Genomic DNA, 16,556 nt, shown 5'->3' with positions numbered 1-16,556 from the left:
TGCAGTTTGACCGTCATCTCCTTGTGGAATGTCCCAACTACCCTTTGACGGAGTCTGAGTTTGTAGGGGGGGGGGGGCAAGTCTAAAAAACCTTTTTTTTTTTTTTTTTTTTTTTTGCAGATAATCTATTTATTAGAACATTATCACAACCAAAAGAGTTTAAAACCACTCAATCCTATTCAGCTACCCATTTCACACACCTAGGAAAAGATGGCACTAATAAAGAATAGCCCGCAACCGTGCCATCCAACTTTCTTTGCTTTCAACCCCTCAAAAATATTGAAGTATATTCCCAAGAACCTTACCCATTCCAATATCATCACTAGAAGAATAACAACAATGGCAGCTGTGAACACAATTTTGCTAGTAAGAGAAACCAGTTCAACATGGATGTAGCATCCGTGATTCGACTTTAGAATGACGGTTCCAGATCGGACACCAAGAAGCAGAGGGTACAATCGAAGACCATGCACGAGAACTCTTAGAAGTGAAAGATTTAATCGAATCGAGAGCAATGGCGTGGACGACAAAAGGAGCTTCGCAGGAGCTCATCCTACCTTAAACAAGACATTTACACACTAATACAAGCAAAACCAGGAAGTGAGAAGCCTCCGCTTAGGTTGCTCTACTCCAAGCTTTTCAACAACGTTACTAGAGTAAGTAGCCAAATGTCATACTTGAGTCTAGAGTTTTTTGGATTAAGATTTTAACAGGGTCACTCAGAGGGCAAACAAGCGATGGTTTTACCCATCTGAAAATATGTTACCCGCGCCGTGTCAAGTGACACTATCTTTCATGTTACTCTGATTGTGCTAGTTAAAGACCAAAATACAAACCCAAAGTCGCGATGCCATTGCCCTCCAATCTTAAAACAATTGATAAATGCACCTCTATTTTTTTTTTTCATCTTTTTGTGGTTCTAACATAACTGGAATTTTTGCAACTAGATTATGCAGCAAGGAGTAAGGATGTCGTTGGCTGTAAGGAGTCTTTTCAAAACATAGTTCCTTGATGACATTTTATCAAAATTATAAATTCATTCTTTCAAGTAAGGGATCCCTTCAAGTAAACTGTTGTGTTACCAATTACTGGCACTTTTCAGATGATACTAACAATTAGTCTCCCAGATTGATAATTAAGTATATTATAAGTGTTACTCTCCTTATGTTTCACTCTGAACTCTAAACTCATTAGCAAAAGACAGACATCAAGTAAAAAAAAATTAGGGTTTTTTAGACTTGCCTCCCTTTGAAATGGGGGGCAAGTCTAATTAATCTTTGAAATGGGGGGCAGGTCTAAAAACCCTTGAGATTTTGTTGATTGCTGTCTTTTCCATGTCAACATTTGTTTTGATAAAAGGAGCAATAACAAATAACAACAGTCAACATGTCTGTAGTGATTAGTTGTGGACCTAATGGTTTCTTCACAGGAGACCCCACTCTTACCCTTCATTAGAAACTTCGGCATATTGTTTTTAAAACAGATTTAGACATTTATATATATATAGAGGCCGACTAATCAAACAAAATCTAATATCCCGATATGTTTTTCTAATTAACAAACCAACCAAAGAAAAAAAAAGGACGAAAATGTCATTTTCTATTTGTTTGCAAGAAGTAACACCTTTTTCATCTTCATTCATCACGAAATAGAAACCCCCTTTTCTCCATTGCAAAATAGAACTTTTCTTTATACCAAAATACTAAAAAAAAAAAAAGGTGGGGGGGTGGTGGGTGGTTGGGGTTTACCAATCGTGTAATGTCAATCCATGTGATGTTTCCTCTCGAAAAATATATTGGAGAAGAAGATCAAATCTCTTGAAAAAAAAAAAAAAAATTAAAGTTAGAAATTTCGATGTCGAAAATCGTCCATTCCAACCCATTTACTTCTATTTAATGGAGAATCCCATTTGAAGGACGACCAAATTCTAGAATTTTTTTTTTGAATTGTTTTTTTTGTAAATGATGATATTTTTAGTTGGGAAAATTGGTACTGATGTTTGATGAAATGTTCCCTCCAATTCTTTCCCTTGCTAAAACGTTTTTCGAATTTGGGGAGCTTGAGAAAACTGCGCATGGTTTGACTCCAGTTGGGATTGGCCCATTTCTTTTGTGTGTTCTTCGCACTGATTCGGGGCAGAAGAGAAGAGCTCTGTTCGGAAGGTATGTATCAAAGTTGTGGGTATACATTAGTTATGGGATGGGATGCTTGTGTGGATGTTGAGCAAGTGCGGGAATGAAAACGATGGGGCGTTTGTTGTGATAGTGAAATCTGTTTTTGAAGCTTTGGGTGAACAGAATCAACATGGAAAAGTCGGCTGTTAGGTAGGGGGTACTCCTACTCAATCTCGTCTATCTGCTGTTGTAGAGACTCAATGTTGCAGATGTTACATTGTTGGAAAAGATATTACCAATGCAAGTGATGGTGGATGGAAAGATATTGATTCCAAGAAAGTTGCTACCTGCTCGGTGAAGAACTGATTCCTCTTACTACTAGATTGTAATTTTTGCGTTGATGACAGAATTACAATAACCTTTCAAATGTTCAGTACGACTATGCAAGGAGGAATGCTATCTTTTTTACGAAGTTTCATTAAAATATTAAAGTTCCCTCCACATTTTTATCATTTTTTCTGGTTGGTTTCTTTAAAATGGTTGTGCTAGCAGGACGTGTAACGTAAATGCACAAATTAAGCTAGTTGCAAACACTAACATTGTATGTTTCTCTGTCCATGCTTAGGTCCATGAGGAAACTTTATACCCTGGAGATATAAGCTCATTCAAGTTAGTGATAGATGTATAGGGCATCCAAAGCAAACATAGCCACGACCTTGCATACACTCTTATAAAACAAATTGACCTCATGACATGATTTTCCGAAATACCATTGCCCCAACACCACAAACTCTACGTATCCAAAAACACTACAATTGCATGTAAAGGTAAGCATTTCTAGTCAGTTAAGTGAAAACAACATTTGCCACCATATTACTTAAGAACTCACAAACCATTGTGTGCATTGACGTTGAAGAATGATATATAAACTTTGAGTGAACACAATATACAAGCTACAAGTGACGTTGGAACATTGATTTCAAGTATTTATAATCATTGAAAATTGATACCAAAAGTTTAATACAGAGAAACTCAAGGAAAAAAAAACCACTAAACTTTAAATTTTGTTCTTACAACGAGAACTTGGAGTGAGAGAGCGCGAACTAATGCGATCTCAATCCAATAAAAATTTGAGAGAGAGGGAGAAGTGGAGCGAGGGAGAACGAGCATGAACAAGTTTGAGATAGGAACGAGAGAGATGCCACCAGCTCGTTCTTCTCTTTGGTGTCTCAGAGAAAAAATCGTGAATGAAGAAGAACAAGTTTTTTTTTTTGGAGAAAAAGCAACGTGAAGAAAGAATAAGAAACAAAAGGGAAGAACGTTTTCTTTCACTAAAAAATGAATTGTCCGTTTCACCCCTTTTCTTTTATTTGTTTGGTTTGTTAATTAGAAAAACATATCTGGACGCTAGAAGGCACTGAGGTAACAGTAGATAGGTGTTGTCTAATTTCTTTTTTGATAGGCAATAAATATTTTGATAATGCTTGGTTTGATGTTGTAGCTATGGATGCATGTCATGTATTGTTAGGTAGACCTTGGCAGTATGATCGCAGTGTTGTTCATGTTGGGCAAAAAAATACATATTCCCTTAGCATGAAAGGGAAGAAAATTGTGTTAGCACCTCGTTGGGAAGGACCCATTCCTGCACCATTAGCCAATAGTACTACATTACTTTCTATGTCCCGGTTTTTAGTTAAGATTAAGCGTGGAGCTGTAATCTATGCTCTAATGCCTTGTGGAACTAGTGCAGCTAGCATTGTGACGTCCGATTTACCAGCAAGACTGCAACAGTTACTAGCCGAGTTTTCTGACATTATGCCAGAAGATCTTCCCCCTGGGCTACCATCTATGAGGGATATTCAACATCAGATAGACCTTATTCTCGGCTTAAGTTTGCCTAATCGACCGGTGTTTCACCTTAGATCTAAAGACTCGAAAGAGTTGCAGCGATATGTGGTAGAGCTGAAATGAGGCTACATCCATGAGAGTATGAGCCCATGTGCAGTCCCTGCCCTGTTAGTGCCGAAGAAAGATGGCTCTTGGCGTAAGTGTGTTGATAGTAGAGCAATCAATAGGATCACAGTGAAATACAGGTTCCCAATTCCCCGCCTAGATGATATGTTAGATCAGTTGTTTGGTGCGAAGGTCTTCTCAAAAATTGACCTTACAAATGGATACTTCTAAGTTCGAATCAGACCTAGAGATGAGTGGAAGACATCATTTAAGGCGCACCATGGGTTGTATGAGTGGATGGTAATGCCTTTTGGGCTGTCCAATACGCCCAACACATTTATGCGGTTTATGCATCAAGTTTTATGGCCTTTCATGGGGAAATTCGTTGTAGTCTATTTCGATGATATTCTCATTCATAGCTTGTCATGGGCATCACACTTTGATCACCTACGTGTTATTTTTGATATGCTGAGAACGCAATACCTTTTCGCCAATCTGAAGAAGTGTTCTTTCTTCACTACTTATGTAACCTTCCTCGGTTTTATTGTGTCTACTGATGGTGTTCACGCTGATCAGTCAAAGATAGATGCGATCTTAGAGTGGCCCACGCCAAAGACCTTGCATGATATGCGAAGTTTCCATGGATTGGCATCTTTCTACCGCCGGTTCATCCAAAATTTTAGCTCTTTGATTGTTCCTAGCTATCACAGAGTGCCTCAAGGGTCATGATTTCAAGTGGTCTGAGGACGCTGAGATGAGTTTTCAACTGGTCAGGCAAAAGATGACAGAGGCACCAGTGTTGGCATTTCCCGATTTTGAAAAAATGTTTGAGGTGAATTGTGATCCATCTGGAATTGGAATTGGTGGTGTTCTGAGTCAGGAGGGGCGACCCATAGCTTTTTTTAGTGATAATCTATCAGGATAAAAGAAAAATTACTCCACCTATGATCTGGAATTCTATGCCATAGTTCAGTCCCTGAAGCATTGGCAACACTACCTAATACAGAGGGAGTTCATTCTTCTCACTGATCATGAGGCCCTGAAATACATAAATGGCCAACACAACTTGAATGGATGGCATGCCAAGTGGGTGGCGTACTTACAGGAGTTCACATTCTCACTAGGGCACCAAGCAGGCACCTTGAACAAAGTCGTTGATGCCCTGAGTCGTCGTACGATACTCCTCACCACCATGCGCGCTAGCGTTGTAGGATTTGAGGCCTTCACTGATATGTATACAGTAGATCCTTCCTTCAGGAGGATAATTCAGGAGGTAACTAACGGTCAACGTTATGATTTTATTGTGCATAATGGTTATCTATTTCGTGGTCTACAGTTGTGCATTCCAAATTGTTACCTAAGGTAGCAGATTATTAGTGAGCTTCATAATGAGGGTCACTTTGGGCGAGATAAGACATTGGCCCTGATCTATTCTAACTTTTATTGGCCCAAACTATCCAGTGACGTGGCTCATTATGTGGATCGTTGTTATGTGTGTCAACGGTCCAAGGGAGTTCTCACCAATGCGGGTTTGTACACTCCTTTACCTATTCTTGAAGCCCCATGGCTCGATGTCAGTATGGACTTTCTGTTGGGTTTAACCCATACCCAATGGTCTTCAGATTCTATTTTGGTTGTGGTTGAGAGATTCTCCAAGATGGCCCATTTTGTACCTTGCAAGAAGACAATGGATGCTGGTCGGATCGCTCTTATTTACTTTATGGAGATTGTGCGTTTACATGGTGTTCCTCGATCAATTACTTCCGATCGTGACACCAAGTTCATAAGTCATTTATGGAGATGTTTATGGAGTAAACTGGGTACCCAGTTGAATTTCATTAGTGCCTACCACTCACAGACGGACGGTCAGACTGAAGTGGTGAACCGAAGTTTGGGCAACCTTTTAAGGTGCTTGGCAGGAACTAAACTAAAGCAGTGGGATCTGGTGTTACCGCAAGCTGAATTTTCCTATAACATATCGAAGAACAGAACCACAGGACTGAGTCCATTTGAGATTGTCATTGGTCTGAATCCATCTGGGGTGCTGGAGTTAGCCCTTATTCCACGTATAGATCATTTGAATCCTAAGGCAGATGAAATGGCAGAACATCTTTAGGGTATTTATGAGCAGGTGAAACTGGCCATTCATGAGAGGAATGGCAAATACAAGCTTCGGGTCGACAGTCATCATTATCTGGTACTTTTTGATGTTGGTGATTTTGTTTGGGCGGTATTAACTCGTGACCATTTTCCTGTTGAAGAGTATAATAAGCTTAAAGAGCGAAAGATTGGACCCTGTGAGGTACTATAGAAGATTAATGATAACGTATACCGGTTGCACCTACCCATTAATTTGAAGACTTCTGATGTCTTTAATGTGAAGCTCCCGAGTCATTGTTTTGTGGAGTCCGATACTACTATTGTGAACTCGAGGATGAGTTCTTTCCAACCTGGGTCGACTGATGCAGGAGGATCCGAGTCAGATGATGCTGAGTTGACAGATTGCACGTTGATGGCACTAAAGTATCATGAGTTGGCGGAACATCGCAAAGATGCAAGTAATCGTGATTTTTTCCTAATTAGGATATGTTTTGGTATTTTGGCAATAACTTTGGCTACGGTTGTTAGAATTAGACATGTGACCCCAATTCAAAAAAATCTCGGCGGCGCGCATGCTGTCATCACCCAGCTCTGCTTCGTGGTAGCCGTTTTTTATGTCAAAATCCACTATTTTCCCTTCCAAATTCATCATTTTAAATTTTCTTTCCTTTTTAATTACCATTTTGAAAGTAAATCTGAGTCTGGTTTGTGCTAGATTTTTGGTAGATTACTTCTGTTATTATCTAGTTAATTTTAGTAGGAATAATATTAGGATTTAGAATGCTTTACAGTTATAAAGTCCGGCTTGTGGGCTATTATTGGATCATTCTTGATTTTATTAAATTTTAATAGACATTAGAGACGATTTTCTCTGTGTTTAGGGCAAAACTTTTGTGTTCTCCCTGTTTATTACCTGTTATTACTAGTCTACAGGATAATCACTATTATGTTTGGCTTCACATGTTTTAGATTTTTACATAAATCTTAATTTATGAGATACAATCAGTTTAACTTTATACTCTATGGAGAATTATTGTTTGGCGTAGTGTTTGTTTGGTTAATCTAAGTTCTTTCCTAGAACCACGGGATGAGATTCCTTTAAGGTGTATATATTATAGAAACCCTATTATTTTTTAAAAAAATAAAGAATATTTATAGTATGTGTTTTATTTTGTTTTATTAGCATTATTTGGACATGTGTCTATTATCTACAAAGTAGGCTTGTGGGCTTTTAAAAAGAAGGATAAAGATAGAAAGGGAAAAAAACGTGGGGAGAGAGGGAGAGGGGGTTTGATTGGTTATAACCACCGAACCTCTTTCATTGTATTTGGGTTTTTTTTTAAGCCTACTAGCCCACTTTGTAGATAATAGGCCTATGTCCAAATAATGCTAATAAAACAAAATAAAATACACACACACACACACACACACACACACATATATATATATATATATATATATATATAACTCTCAAGCAGACCATCCGTAAACGGACCTTACTAAAATACTAAATTTCACGTGTTAGTTTCTCTCTCTCCTCTCGTATTAAATATTTACCAAGTATAATTAAGGATGGTCCAACAAAAAAAAAAAAAAAATGAAACCAGTGAAAAACACATATGCCTCCCTGCTCTATCTCTCTACCTCCCACTACTCTCTCTTTCCATTTTTCTGGTATGTTATCTCATCTCTTGAAACAAGTAGCAGCTGAAAACCCAGTATTTGCTCTTCTTCTTCTTACAAACAAGTAACATCATTGCCCACTACATACTGATTTATACAAGCTTGGAAATTCTTCTTGTTAACACCATTTTTGGGATTAAGTGCTTCTTCTTAATTCAATGCCTCTTCTTATATACTTGTGATTTATCGACGACCACAAATAACAAAAATTATTCTCATTATATTAACCATGTTCTGTAGTTAACATTCACATTATTGAAAAACACAGTCAAGAACAACCCAATAAGAAAACTATGTTGACTCAATTTCTAACTTCCCTTATTCTTCCAAACACGAACAAAATTGACGTTGCTGAAGATGATTCAAAGCTGTCTATACCAATAAGAACAAACCATGAGTCTAACTGAAAAAATTTCATCTGCAAGTGTGAGACATTAAATTGCATCTGTATTTTGAGAACCAATAACTTGAGGGCGATGAAAATAAAAAATATTGCAATCTGTTCCCACAAAAACAATCCCCATTTACACAAATAATTGTTAAGAAAATTTGTAGTCGCATACTTCTTGGTTTCTTCATCTCGACATTTGGATAAATTAAGGAACACCATACAAAATCTCATTACTCTCTCCACCCCAATTGGGTTATTCATCTTCATCACGACAATTTTTCAATTTAGATTTTAGAAGAAAAAAGAAGGATTTGAATGAAAAAATTAAATACAGTGAAGAAGAAGAACATGAGAGAAAGAGAGAGCTAAAAAAAAAAGTGAGTTTGAAGAGAGAGAAGAGGAGATAGAGTGACGAAGTGGAGAGAGAAAAAAAATAGGAGATTTTATTTTTCTTTTTGTGTGAGTGGGGTTTTTTTTTTTCTATCTCACGGTCACGTGATATTCTTTTTTTATATTCAAGTCCATATACGTGCATCCGTTTAGGAGCCACACACACACACACACACACACACACACACACACACACACACACACACACATATATATATATATATATATATATATATATATATATAATAGGGTTGTTATAGACATCGAGGCTTTTTCCAGGTCGTGCGGCTGCAAATTTCGTGGGAACTTTGCAATTATTGCATGCTCCGGTGGGAGTAATCCTAAGATGGGTGACCTCTTTGGAAGCTGTTGCCGGGGAGTCAAAACCTCTCATTGCGGGATGTCCGTAGTGGGGACAATATCTACATGTAGTGTGGCGGTGCGGCGTTACAAAATCAATTTGGACACTTTACTAGAATTAGTAAATAAAATTGGTAAATATTTCATTACACATGCTTGGTGTTATGTTCTTAGTGGTGTTACTATGTCTTGCCTTGTTACACAATCACTTGGCCACTGTAATGGTATAACCTTAAGTGTATACATCGAGGCAGTGCTTCTTTCAATAATTCACGTAGCTCACGAAGATCATGCCTTAATCATAATTTTGGCTCCAACTTGCCTTGAAGGCCATTCTTCTTGGACACTCGCCCCCCTATTTTACAACTTGTCGTGGGCAAATATCGCGACTGATATTTCAGCCCGACCCTTTTATTATATATGTCAAGATATCGACGTATTAGTCTATATCTCTCTATAGTTGAATATTTGCAGGTATGAACGGGAAGAAAGTGGAGAAGAAGAGAATGGACACATGTCAGCAGTTGTTAGGAGGAAAGCTATTTTGGAGGACTATAAAAGGACTGATTCATGAGAGAGAAGATCATTATCTTCTTTCCACCAAAAACTTGTAAACGAAGAGAGAGAGCTATAACCACCATTAAAGAAATAAAATTACTTTTCTTCAAGCATTCATGTAACGCCCGTATTTAAAATACATATTTAGTTATTAATTTATTAATTAATTAATTTATTTAAAATTCGCTGGATTGGATTTGGGATACGTGGGCTTGGTTTCTGGGCCCGAGTCTGTATTGGGCTTGGGTTTCAAACCCAAGTATATAATCACCTTGTTCTAGAGAATAGGGTTTTTTAGAGAATAAAATATAATAAAAATGGAGGCAGAGATAGAAACTCGTTTGCTCGAGCGTGGGAGCGCAACGAATTGGACGATAAGGATTCATGGAGATTTTTATTAAGGTGAGTAACTACTTTTTATCTATTTCACCAAATCTACGGGACGAAGCTTTACTGCTGTCAGAGTTTTGCTTCCATTAAACGAATTTTTTTTATGTACGCTTATTGTCGTTAATTTTTCCTCTTGTTGTATTGATAAATTGTTGCATCCGAAACTCGGAATTAGCTATCGACGCTTTATGGCCGGTTAAGGGCAGTTAAAGCCCAATCTATAGAAATCGTCATTTTTCTTTGTTTCTCTGTTTGAACTCATTTTTCTTTACTGTGGCTTGGAATGTGGCTTGGAATTTGTTGATTGATGTCGGGGGTTATATGTTTGATGTTGGTTATTGTGGTTTGGATGAGCTGTTCAAGCTCTAAAGAAACATTAATGGCGGCACCAAGAAATTGCCGATACAATTTTATGTAACTGTTAGGTGGTTTTTGTTATAAGTTGTTGACTGATGATGGGCTGTAGACCGGTGGTTGGGGGTTGACGGAAGGGTTGTTGGAAGCTCCCAATACTTGTTAATGGCGGCCAGAGAATCGCCAGTAAAAGGATGGGAATTGTGATTGTTGTGTTTTTGTATTGATTGAAGATTGGGGTAGAAAGGGGTTGAGGTTTGGGTATTGATGGTTGAATGGGTGCTGGAAAGAGGTATGATTGAAGCTTGAAGAAGCTTTAATGGCGGCGAAAATTTATAGATCTAGTTTTAAAGAAGTATAGGGATTGAATGATTTGGGTTTTTTGTTTTCATTAATGTTGTTTGGGTTTTTATGGGGATTAAAACCGATATGATGAAGAGGAGAGTTGGTGGTCGGCGCGATTTGGTGGCTGGTGGTGGAGGAGAGAACTGATGGAGAAGATGACCGATTTGGGCTTTGGGCCTTGGGCCAAAGCCTTTAGGTTTGTTAGTTGGGCCGGAGTTAAGTCAGTTGGGCTTGGGCCTTGGTTGGTTTCTTTGGGCCGATTCTATTTTGTTTAGTGATGGGCCGATATTAATCTTTTTGGTTGGGGCCTGTTCTAATTTTTGTGTACATGGACCGGTTCTCTTTTATTTTTGTGGGCTGGGTCATTTTGGTTTTAAGTGGATCTGTTCCCTTTAGACATTTCTAGTTGGGTCCGAACCATAACCTTAGTCATGAGCCCATGAGCCATGCACATTGACCTTAGTCCTGAACCATGGCTATGACCCTGAACCTGTTGGACATGGAAACGACAGTTTGACTTTGACCGTTGACTTTGACAGTTGACCGTTGACTGGGGAATGTTGACTTTTTCTAGATTTTCACATATTTGATTTTATGGACAATTGTAATAATAAAATATTGTCGAACATTGTATAACCTTGTTTGTCATTATCTAATTAAGATTTGACGTAAGTAGTGTGTAAAGCATATAAATATTGGCACGTAACCAAAGGGGAATTCTGATAACAACACTTAGATATATATGTTTTTATGAGTATTAAATTATATACGGACTTAGATTCATGGACTTTAGATTTTTGGGGATTTGATTGTGGACTGTGGACTGTTTAATTGTATGGACAAATCAAATGCTAAAATGCTGTGGAAGCTTGTATAAATTTGGTTGTCATTATCTAATTAAGATTTGACGTTGATATTGTGACATTATATAATATGTTGGGATATATATATTAAATGCAATAGTTGTAGAGAAATAAATGTATAAACACTTCATTACTTTATCTGTGAGATGCTAGTAGAGTATTTGTGGATGTTTCCCACGGGATGGTGGCGTAGTGCAATAATATATTGGCACATGAAAGAATGAAAGTGGTTATGAGATATAATTGAGATATTTCTAAATATTGTGGCTTAGTGCAATAGGGTATTTGACCTGCACGTGATATAGTAGAATTATTATGAGTCATAAATATAGGACACCTGAATAAATTACGTAACGAAAATCCTAGAACCTAGCTACCCCAACTCATGTGATTTGCCCTGTGTGGGCGTATGTGATATGATTGGGCCCTGTATAGGGTGTATAAATAAGATGTTGATTGACCCATGTGTTGGGCAATCGTAGCCGAATAGTGGCTTGATTATTCCGTTCGCAAAATTAGAACGAGACGCACGATATTTTATGCCGAATAGTGGCAGTACTTACATAATGGCTTTCGTGTGAGGGTTACCGGTGTCGCGCATCCCACTCGGGGAGTAGTTCGACGGAGTGGTTCATTATGTAAGGGGAGGCATGTGGATGTACATGTTCGGCGTTGGGAAGTGATTGTGGTAGCCAGGGAAACTAGGTAAGACATAGATACGACGTGATTTTAGGGACACGCAAAGAAAGCCATAAATAATGTAATTATGGTAATATGTTGGTTAATGATATATTTTTAAATTTATTATTTGTATAGGGTTTTGCAGAAGGGTGGGTCAAACTAATTACTTGTGCAGAGACGACCCACTCTGTAATTGAGCATGGAATGAGGTAAGTATATAATATGCTTGACTGGTTATAGTTTAGTTAGAACCTAAGGCGCCTCGTGGAGGAACTAAATGCCTTTTATTATGCGTATGGTTTATTGTGTGGTTAGTGGGAAGTTAAGGCGCCTCAGTGGAGGAACTACCTGTCTTACTAATTGTACTTGAGGATGTTGTATTAGTTGTTGGGAGTTAAGGCGCCTCGGTGGAGGAACTAACTGCCTTATGGATTGTGTAAATATATGTATAAGTTTATGTTGTATTTTAGGGTTACTCACACCAGCATTGTTTATAATGCTGACCCGATTTGCATGTTTGCTTATCGGGTGTGTTCATTAAATGAACATTAAATGAACACAGTTGATAAGTCTTGACAGGTTTCATTTTGAAGAAGGTTGGTTGCTGATTGTGGTTTGCTTTAGCGTCGCATTCAAGATATGTTTTGTTTTTCCTTAAGGTGTAATAGATTTTTAGTTGAGACAAATATTGTTTTATATTTTTAGTTGTATTTAAATAAAGAGTTATTGAAAAGAGATATGTAACCTAATATTATTTGTAAATTTTTGTAATGAAGAGGACTTTTGTTTAAGTTAAAATTTTTATTGGTTTTTAATTATCCGCATATTTAAACTGTTTATGGGTTTTTGGGAGTTGAGAGTGCGTCACACCTCGAAGATCGAAGAGTCAGGAACAAATATTGTTTTTCCGAATTCTGTCGAAATTCGGGGTGTGACAATTCATCTCATACATCTATTCAAATCACAAATCTTGACTAAATCTGTTGGGATTACTTTAATCCTACATCTTTAACATGCTAATCTATTATTGATCAAAAAAGAAATTAAAATAAAAATACCTTCAAAGCTGCCGGAATTAGAGATTGATAGTAAATAGAAACTTTCCAAAGCTGAATCCAAATCACTTAGTCTTCAGCCTTCTAGTAGTATTCACCACACAACACACCACAAAACACTTTTTCTTTACTCATACTTTTAGTTGTACTTTTCCTGGAAAAACTAATGGTCCCTTTCTCCAAAAAGTCATTCTCGTATATAGAGAAACTTTGAGAATACGTAAGTGTGTGTGTGTAGTGGGATTCACTTAGGATTCCAAGTCTTATCTTAAGAGGACAAGTCCTTGTCATACAAGTACTTGTACTTGATATATTAAAACACTTTTAATATATATCTCTTTAATATGGAAAGTGCCCATTAACAAATCCATATTTACAATAAGGCCCCTAGAACTTTCAAGAAAGTCCTTTCCTACCATTAATTATATCTAAGTCCCTCCACCTTACTTGTATTCACAATTAGACCATTGGGAATTTGTTCTTCACTGTCACACCCATGTCTAATTGACCCAATTTGACATTTAACATCAATTGAGCATTAAGAAACTATTTCTTATACCAGCTGGGTTTGAGCTCAAGTAGTTATTTCACAATTTCCTAATACATAACTCCGTACAGTGGTGGATCCTTTATTAGAATTTGTGATTCAAGACGTCCTACATTTATTACCCAAAATGTTAAGTCTAGTCTATGAATAGACATTACTTTTTAACGTCTCAAAGTAATAAATTTGAGACACAATGAATTTTCACAATTCCTCAAGTCTAGGGATTAATTGGTAGAGTAAGATTTGCACACTAACCTTAACATCAAATTTATAGTGTGTTCTCACTTTGATCCCTTCAGTGTCAGTCATGTGACTACACCAATATGCAAACTTAGAGTCATACTCAAATGATTGAGATATCATCATCCTATCATATAGCAGTTATGTATATCACAGTCTTATAAGTGAAGTGTCTGACTTCACCCCTAATTGTGAGCATTCTAGGTAAATAGATACAATCAAATCTCCCGCACATGACTCTTCATATGCTTGATTGTTCTAATTCTATTGCTTATGGAACTTATGGTTTCATCATATGATATTAGTTCACCCATATGCATAATAATAAGATTCGTGTGTTTAATTAAACATCATCATGTATAATCAATAAATGTTCATTGGCTTTATAAAGGCCAAATATTCCAACAATCTCCCACTGGCTTCCAAAGCCATTTAGGAACCATTCTAAAACCCATAATATCTCTTTAAGGGTTTGCACATACATATATACCAATATATAATATTTGGTCCTCATAGACTATATCATTCATAATGAATAGTGTATTATATACATATGAGACCAAAAACATAGCCATCTTACCTTCAACCTTCTTGTAAAACACAAGGTCCTTCCTTACATTGATCAAAACCAAACGATTTGTTTGATCAAAGTTTACATTCCAACTCCTTAAAGCTTGTAGGAACTGTAAAGCCTCCAAATTCTAAAACGCGGTCTTTACATTTATTTGCCAAATCATATAGTCATAATGAGCAGCAATCACTAGAAGGACTCTAACAGACTTTTCATGGCTACTGGCGAAAAAGTTTTCTCATAATCGATACCCTCTTTTTGAGTAAACATTTTCTCCACCAGTCTCATTTTAAAAGTCTCTACCTTTCTATCAGCTCCTCTTTTCCTTTTGAATAACTACTTATTCTTAATAGGCTTAATATTTGGTAGTGGATCAACAAGTGCCCAGACATTGTTGGAATATAAGGACTCCATTTCTTATCTCATTGATACAAGCCATTTACTCAAATCAATGTCAGAACTTGCTTCTTCGTAGTTTATAGGATCTACATCCATGTCATATGCTATAACATATAAAGTTTCCCTTAATAATAGGGTTAACTTTTCTGGAGGACTATTTGCCCTCCCACTACGACGAAGTACTGGAGTAGGTTTAGGTGAACTCTGAACTTTACATGGAAATTTTATCTAAACTATAAGTTAATCTAGATTGACTTATAATTTAGATTGAACATAAATAGGAATAATATCTGCTGACATCTCTAAGGCTTATCTCTAAAAAGATATAGGGAGAGTTTGAATAACTTACCATAGTCCAAACCATGCCTCATAAGGTTATGTTCCTTCTTTCTGCAATCTCTTTTTGTTGTGGAGTTCTTGATGCACTTAATTGAAACAAAATCATATTTTGCATTAAGTTACTGATAATCTTAAAAACGATAGTTTTACTTACAAATAAGTAATTAAACTCAAATGTAAGTAAAACTAAATGAATTTCTTACTCTAATTTATCAAAGATTATACTCTTGTTATCGTTCAATATAATTGGAGTAGAGGATTCGTTCCACTCCTAGTTCGTTTAGATGTGAACACTTCCTAGTTTATGTAATTCTAACAAAAATTGTGAGAGTAATTGATTTTAATTTAACTACAATGGTGAATTAACTAATCAAGATGTGATAAATGAAATGACAGGAATTCAATACTAAGATGACAATATGAGAAGGAATTAGGGGAATTTGATTCCACCTTGATTCGACTTAATAAACTAGCATAGAATTTGTTGTAATCCAAATCTTTACGTTTTCACGTAAATGTTGGGTATTTCTAATCCCTAATTATTCATGGTAATCTCTACCAACTAATAACTAGCATGTGAAGCAATTAAATCCATTCTCATGGTGAACTAATTACTTTCTAGAGTAAAATAGAACATTACAACTATATCTATGCTAACTAAAATCAAGTCATCATCAAGACTTCCTCAAACCCCTCTAATGGAGGTTTAGCCTTGAGTCATTAAACTATCATTTCTGGAATAAGAACAATAAGAACAAGACATTATTGAATGAATAATAATTACTTTATTAATCAAATGAACAATAGTCTAATGATTCAAAATGAATTAAAATTGAATTAAAACTAATTTAGAACTTGAGTTTATGACTAACTAATTGTGAAATTAAGACAAACTAAAGCTAACCAAGTATTGAATTCTCCAAAAAAAATAAGTTTATCAATTATCTAACTTAGTAACTGAATATTAAAACTAAGTTGAAATGTAAAGCTAATTTTTATTATAAAACTAAATTTGATTCTAAATAAAACTCATTTTTTTTGTTCTAAAACTAATTATTTGGATATAAAACTAATTACTTAAGAGTTAAGTCTTAGTCCTCTTTATATAGAAGAGACTAGATCCACAATTTCGTGCATAGGCTTAGGAGCCATGTTTTGGGCCGAAAAAATCGAGCCCAAAGCCTCATTACTTCAGTCCACAAATGGGTTTTCAGCTGGAAATG

At 36.4% G+C, this 16,556-nt stretch overlaps 1 protein-coding gene across 1 annotated transcript; it reads left to right on the top strand.

Annotated features, from left to right (window-relative positions):
* Positions 1–3,617: 3,617 nt before the first annotated feature.
* Positions 3,618–4,085, top strand: LOC147497355 (uncharacterized). Its single transcript, XM_086562852.1, has one exon. It carries the CDS (start codon positions 3,618–3,620, stop codon positions 4,083–4,085), a length of 468 nt encoding a protein of 155 aa, XP_086418978.1.
* Positions 4,086–16,556: the final 12,471 nt, after the last annotated feature.

Source organism: Coptis chinensis, chromosome 5, assembly GCF_015680905.1.
Source record: "Coptis chinensis isolate HL-2020 chromosome 5, ASM1568090v1, whole genome shotgun sequence".
Taxonomy (NCBI): domain Eukaryota; kingdom Viridiplantae; phylum Streptophyta; class Magnoliopsida; order Ranunculales; family Ranunculaceae; genus Coptis; species Coptis chinensis.
The sequence above is the reverse complement of the archived record's forward strand: the minus strand, read 5'-3'. Positions and strand labels throughout refer to the sequence as shown.